This window comes from Theobroma cacao, chromosome 3 (genome assembly GCF_000208745.1).
Source record: "Theobroma cacao cultivar B97-61/B2 chromosome 3, Criollo_cocoa_genome_V2, whole genome shotgun sequence".
Taxonomy (NCBI): Eukaryota; Viridiplantae; Streptophyta; class Magnoliopsida; order Malvales; family Malvaceae; genus Theobroma; species Theobroma cacao.
Window position 1 is genome coordinate 14,795,729 of NC_030852.1, and position 7,168 is coordinate 14,802,896.

The window sequence follows — 7,168 nt, forward strand, 5'->3', positions numbered from 1 at the left end:
CCCGACCTGGTTATATAGAGTTAGGGTATTTTATAATTGAGTTTAGGTAGTAATTTCACTATCCGTATTGAGTTTGGATAAGGTTGAGGTACCACCCTTGGATACCCGATACTCGAATCCAATTATGTTTTTTTTTTAATTTTTATGTAATTAAAGACAAACTCGTATAGTTAGTTAAATTAATTAATGAAACTATGATTTTTAATTAACTTGTAATGTCTTTTAATATCTTTACTTTATACATATTGAGTTCATTTATAAAAAAATATAATTACTATTATATATCTATACGCTAAAATACTTTTAATATATATATATATTTTAAATATAAATATATTTATTTTTTATTTTTCGTTAATATTATAAAAATTATAATTTATAAAATTATTAATTATAATATATATATACACACTTTATAATATATAACTTCTAATATCTTTTAATACATACACTTTATATTGTATATTATGTTCACTTATAAAGAATATAATTATTATTATATAAGTTAATAATTACTAAACAATAAAATAATATTGATTTGTATTATATTATGTTCATTTATAAACGCACTTTAAAATGAGCAACAACAGAATAAAGCTAGGAGCTTAGCCAAAAGTCTAACCCCAATCTGAAACATCAATGTAGGCAAAAGACTCATGCTAGGGCTTACAGGCATGTTCAGAGTTCAGATACAATTATTCGGTAGGCCACCGACAATCTTGCCTTGCATGTTTTGCAGACTTCTTCTAAGCATTTGCAAGTCAAAATAAGAACACAACACGCCTAGAATTGATTCCATCACCTATGGGCTATGGCCTTATGCTGGGACAACCATCGTCAAATAATAAATGCTAAATTGCAGGACATGGCCGTATGCTCAGGGGTCAAAAGTAAAATGTGAAAAAACATACCTGATAGTCTTGGAGTTGCAGGAGGAGCATTGGGGGGGTGCTCTCTAGTTTTAGAGACCCTCCTAGTGCAGGGACCAACCATAGTATGCCACGTTTCTATCAGTGCTAGGATTCTGAAATTAAAGCAGCTTCCATTCTCTAGCAATGTAATGCAATTAATCAATTCTAAGCAATTTCATTTCCTCTATTGCATACAATTGGGTTGTTTAATATACCAAAAAGTAAGGCCCTATTAACAATAGGAGAAACCTACTAAAAGTTTGAACCAGGAAATGTGAGGAAGGGACGAAATAAAAACAAATCAGAAAGAATTAGTACTACTTATGAAACAAAGGGAAGATGGCACGTTGGGAATGTACGCTGCTAATGGATTCTGTATTTCTAAACCCCAACAAGTACTACATTACAAGAAATATGTCTTATAGGCTAGACCACTCAAAAAGGGTCGTTTACACAATTAAAATTAAAACAAATATCCTACCCTTTTCTTCCTATCAAAAGCCATGTACAACCTACAAATAGGACAACATTGCTTTAAGCTTCCAACAGTTTTTCTATACTAGATATACTTTAACTTCCAAAGTGTTCTATGTCACCCCACCTCAATCAGCTCTTTGTACAGTTGTCTTAAACAAGAGGACATACAACTTTTGATCCATTGAAAAATATAGGAACCCACCAACTGAGTGTGTTACAAAAGACCCAAAACTCGTCCCCACAATACAATGCCATGCCGGTCCATAGACACCATCAAACTCCTGCAGACCCAAAAGTCCATCAATTACATCAATCATAAACTCAAATACCCAAATCATAGAATCAACAAAAACACCATAATCCATAAACAATACAAGCAGCAAAGTGAAAACAAAATATCTTTTTCTTTCTACTACTTGGATGCTTGACAATTAAAATTTTTAACTAGAAATTACTAGTATTTACCTTTTTGAGAGTGAGTGCAAGGGTCTTGGAAGTGAACTTTTCGAGGCTATCGTGAGTCTTTCTTGCACAATCAACAGCATGGATCTGCATAAACGGTGGCATATCAACTGAAACAATTTTGACACCACAATTTGCAAGAATATCAGCCAACTCTACTTGTGAACCACAAAACGATCTCCTTCTGCCTAATGAGGCTGAAGCCTTCTTCACATCATGAAGATTCTTCACTTGTTTCTCCTTGACTGTCAAATCTACTTTCTTGCTATCAAGCACTGATCTTTGATGATGTTGTTCTCTCTTTTTATCCAAATCCTTTGATGCTTTCCTGACCTTCTCTTTCAGTGATTCTTTAGCTGTTTTAAGGGGCAGGTAGTTTGCTTTGATAAGTGAAAACTTGGAGGGATCAGCAGCATCAGCTGAAACTGTCATGGCTTTGGCTTGCAAATGAATGTCTCTACTAGGTTGAGGTGGAGCGTGGTTATGATGGTCGTTGGTAGGTTTATGGGGTGTTCGGGTTTTGTGATGAAGGTTCAATCTTGAGAAGTGATTGGTCATGAAAAAGGGCTTCTTAGGAGGTATCAATGGATCTGACTTTTGGGTTGTTGGATGGCTGGTTATGGTAGGATTAGGCAGCCCTCTTAAGGTGGGATCTATGGAATGGGACGACGGGTTAGGCTCTGGTGCTGCTAAGATGCGCCTGTTGGTGGTGCGGTGAGCCATGCTACCGAATCGGTGGTGGTGTTGGGATAAAGAAAGGGTGGAAAGAAGGGGCTGCTCGTATGGGGAGTTGTGCTTCTTGTGGGGGGTGGGGGTCAGGTGTCAGGGTTTTGTGGTGGGTTCATTGGATTGGGACACCTCGCACATGTGAGGGCTATTGTCTTCTAACATGCGCCGGGGGTGGAGGAGATGGAGGTCTGTCGCCTCTGATGTGTTATTGCATTGACCGTTGACTTGATCTAGCCCAATACTAGTATATACGAGAAGGTTTAGCTTTGATATTTACTCCGTTCAGTGGGTCCTAAAGAACGGCAATGGAAGGTGGGAGTTGGGACCTGGGCCTTGGGTTTCAACCGCTCTTCATCCTTGCCTGAACATAATGGGAAATGTCACTGCCATTGACTAATAAAAAGGGTAATGTTATGATCAAGAATTCACTTGTTTGCTGTGAGATGTTAAGTACCTACATGGTTTGATGGTACAAAAGAAATCACACAAAGGAAGGCTGCATAAATACAACACTTTTCTTTATGTAATTTTTTATTACTTTAAAAAAATATACTTTCAAAGGACTAAGCGTAATGATATAACTCAAAATATGATATTCCAAGAGCCAGAACCAAAGAAAAGAGCGGATCAGTTGTCAAATTTTGAAATTGTTAGCTGTACCAATCAGTGATGGCGAAACAAATGCAAACACGGCATATATAAGCAGCAGAAAAAGAAACAAAACCTGTAATTTCTTCTTACATGGAGAATATGCTGTTTACACTGAACATTTGCCTTCTCTTTCCTCCCAAGGCCGAAATCCCTACGGTACACATCTATCACTTCCCTCAAGTAATACCATCAGACCACCATGGAAGGTCTTGAAATATACAAATTGATCATAGAACCATGGATTCATCACATTTCAGTTATTTTAACAAATTCAACTCCCTCCCGACCTCACAATGAAAAAATTCAAAAGAAAACAAAAATCTAGAGCTTCAGGATAGGGCCTCTTCTACATTCTAAAAATTTACAGTTCCCAGCTGAGCAGGACCTGTATAAGTAGCGTCTCAGCAGAGTACAGGAAGATACAGAATATGACAGCATCCGCTTGGACCTGATAAGCTGACATCACATTGCAAAACAATATTTTCATTTTGCTTAAGCAAGAACAACCAAAAAGGACCTGAATGTTGCCATGCTCACAATACACATCTTCAAGCCTCAATTCACATGAAGTGTTTGAAGGCCTACAGATTCTAATTCCATGGACTTGGCTGCCGAGCCTCTCTGAAAACTGAACTGCCACCAGATGCTGCGGGGGATGGAGATGATGCGACATAATTTGTTCCAGACACAGATACAGCAGGAGGATTCCCAGGATGACCTTGATTTCCAGTAGGAGCAAAGCGTGATGGACTACCTGTGACCCCCATGCTTGCTCGGGAGGGGTGAGGAACCTATATATAAGAGTTAGCATACTTGACATGGTTATATGCATCAATCAAACTTCAAAGAAACCAAAACATAGCTTAACAAGTTTCATGCACTAAGCTGGCATTTACAAGTGATTTGATATATGAGGACACAACATAATTCAACTTTAGTACACCTCAAAGAAGATCAACCAGTCAAATTTCATATTTTTCTTGAATGTTAACTCCAAACAATGTTATAATATGGCAGTAAGAAATAATACCTTATTTCTCTAGAGTAGCATAATACTTTATTTTTCTAAAGTAGCCACAGAATTAACTGAAACAGAACAGGTTGAAGTTGATGCTTATTATCTTCTTCTATGGGGCCCCAATTTAACAGCTACACAATGCATTAGTCCCTCAAAACACAAAAAGGTGACAGTGCGATAACATGTGTTATTTAATTTTCTTCATTTAAAAAATGCATGTTGGAAAGCTCTAGACTACACAAAGAGGCTAATATCGAGCCATGACCAGATGAGGGTAATTAATCATAACAACTGAAAGCAGTGTTTGGCTGTTACAAGCACTAAGACTACTTGGCTGTTATGATTTTTCCACAGTTGATACTGATAATGTCAACTCTAAAAGGCATCCATAAAACAACTTAGAAGGATCTGACTGTACAAGGAAGAAGGGTCATATATTTGGTTTTCCCAGCAGCCTTTCATATGCTTCACCAAGAGAGAAGCCATAGAGACTTGATGTAATATATGGTTGTCCCATCAAAAGGAAATCTCCATCCAAGGGGCTTTTCGAGATACACAGTGAGGCACTGATGACAAACCATGGAAAAAGAAACATGAGAGGATGGCTGAAAGCTAAATGAACTAAGACACTAGCTCTAGAAAGAGTCCAATAAAATGCTAAATGAATTAACTTGTAGAAAATTGCACCGCTGTAACAGTAATTTACGAAGAGTAATAACAGATATCCCCGAGATGCCAAGAATCAACTTTCAGGGTGTGGCTGCATGGTTTGGAGACACAGGAAATGCAGATGCTGGCCATACACAAATTTTAAAGTGTCTACCCAAAGCAAATCCAGAGTATTTAATACAATAATTCTCCATAAATCTGCAAATCATTGCACAACAGGCGCTTGAGTGATTCATAAAATATGCAATTGGTAATTTCCTAAAGTGGATAAGAGGTGAAAGAGGATTTGTGGTAAATTTTAGGTTCAGATCTTTACCAAAATGCACATTCACATATAGTCAATGGAGGAGAGAGACCAAACTACACATTCAAGTAAATTTAGGTTCCTAGTTCAGGCTAGTAGCTTTGACAGTACAACAAAATGATGAAAAAAATCTATGGGCGTTCAAACTTAAACATGCATTAATACTTTATTAGAATAACATAAAATTAGTGACGGGCGAACTTTACCACATTGTGTTGAATATAGGTAGGCCTTCTAAGAGGAGATTCTGAAGATGGTGATGTACTGCTCATCCGAAACACATGACGATTATGGACGTTAGCATTTGAAACATCATCAGCTTCACCGACTTCATTTTCACCAGCAAGATTAGCCTCTGAGCCCATCCTTGGAGTGACAATCCTAGTTATTGACCCAGAGTCATTCATAGTTTCCACTTGAAGTGGAACAGCTGGACGTATGGCCATACCTTGTGGGCTATTTCTTCTCTTTAATTCCTCCTCCGCATTCAAGATCTATCAAACATCACTGATTAATTGCATACAAAAATTCTGGAACTCATTTACCCAAAACACAAGTCTTAGAAACAAAAGGCAATTTAATGGAAGTTTACCTGCTTAAGTACTTGTACTAAATTATGCTTCTTTGCATTCAAAATTTGTAATTTCTCCTCAACATCCCTTTTCCTTTTCTCTTTTTCATTCAACTCATTTACTTTTTCGCTTACCTACCAATCAAAAACAAATAAAGAACATTTCAACAAACAAGAATGAAACTTTTGCATATACACAAAAAAGGAAGAGAAAAAAAAAATTTGGGATTTGTAAGCACTCCAAGTCAACTAATCTTATCCATTTGTCTACCTTGTACGCTTGACAATTCAAAACTATAAAAGTTTAACCAAATATCAAATCAAAGGGAAAAAAAAATACCTCTACATTTGCTTTAGTCTCCTCAGGCAGTTTCTCATCCACTTGCAAAGTCTCATCTTTCTCGGGCTGCTCATCTTCCTGCTTCACCGAGCAATCTCCACCGTCGGATCCTCCAAGAACCTCCACCTTGACCACCGCGGAAGTTGGTCCAGCTGTCAAATCCTGGGGCGGTTCCGGGTCCACTTGCGCTCCCAATTTGGGCTCAATAGGAAGGCCATTGGGTTTGGGGGATTGAATGTGAGGCTTTAAGTTGGAAGCGGGATTAGGGTTAGGGTTACAGGAGGAAGAAGAGGAACGGAGACGAGAGAGAGCTTTGTTGCGGCGGTGCAAGAGAGATTTGAAGTCTTCGAGAGAGATTTTGGGAGTCGGCATTAGCCATCGCCGAGGTATGGCAGGTGCTCTGTGGAGGTTCCCTCTGTACAAAGAAATCGCCACCATTGTTTTATTTGTTGGGCGTTTCCCTCTGTTTTCTCCGCTTTTCGCTCTGCTTTTCTAGTAACGGAACGTTATCAACTGTTTTGATTTCCCATTTGACATTTCTCTGGCAAAATCACAAAGTATTCCGGTTATAGCCGGACCCAACCCAACATGACTTTCATGGGCCCCCACCTTTTTGAGAGGGTAAATGGGTTTGCTGCCTCCCTTTGACATAGTTCAATTGCTAAACCAATGCCCTTTTTTAGTAACCGAATAGAAACCGAGGCATTTGTTATGACCGAGACCTGAAAAATTTTTATACACACGACAACGCGATACGAATTTAAATGAGTTAAAATTTAGGTTAATCGTATTGGTATAATTAATATATGAGTAAATTATATTTTAATCACATCAAATTTATTTACTATGTTTAAATTCGTATAAGATAAAATTAATTAATGATGTTATCATATATCTGTACAATCCGTGACATATTTACTACTCATTTATTTAGTTTTGTATTCACATGACGTATAGATACATTTAGTACACAATTAAGATCCATTTATTGATTCATATAAATATTAATATTTTTATTATTATTATGATTATTAAT

General features: G+C 37.3%; 2 protein-coding genes across 3 annotated transcripts; both read right to left on the reverse strand.

The window, feature by feature from the left end:
* Nucleotides 1,203-2,993, reverse strand: LOC18507041. Its single transcript, XM_018116761.1, has 2 exons — nucleotides 1,854-2,993; nucleotides 1,203-1,669 (listed from the first exon to the last, which is right to left on the reverse strand). The coding sequence occupies exons 1-2, from the start codon at nucleotides 2,571-2,573 to the stop codon at nucleotides 1,514-1,516; spliced, it is 876 nt and encodes a 291-aa protein (XP_017972250.1). The 5' UTR covers nucleotides 2,574-2,993; the 3' UTR covers nucleotides 1,203-1,513.
* Nucleotides 3,279-6,682, reverse strand: LOC18507057. Of its 2 annotated transcripts, XM_007099679.2 has the most exons (5): nucleotides 6,133-6,682; nucleotides 5,814-5,927; nucleotides 5,428-5,715; nucleotides 4,667-4,814; nucleotides 3,945-4,021 (listed from the first exon to the last, which is right to left on the reverse strand). In XM_007099679.2, the coding sequence occupies exons 1-4, from the start codon at nucleotides 6,568-6,570 to the stop codon at nucleotides 4,716-4,718; spliced, it is 939 nt and encodes a 312-aa protein (XP_007099741.2). In that variant the 5' UTR covers nucleotides 6,571-6,682; the 3' UTR covers nucleotides 3,945-4,021; nucleotides 4,667-4,715. The 2 variants fall into 2 exon arrangements, with proteins under 2 accessions (XP_007099740.2, XP_007099741.2); XM_007099678.2 differs by lacking the exon at nucleotides 4,667-4,814 and having other exon boundaries at nucleotides 3,279-4,021; nucleotides 6,133-6,680.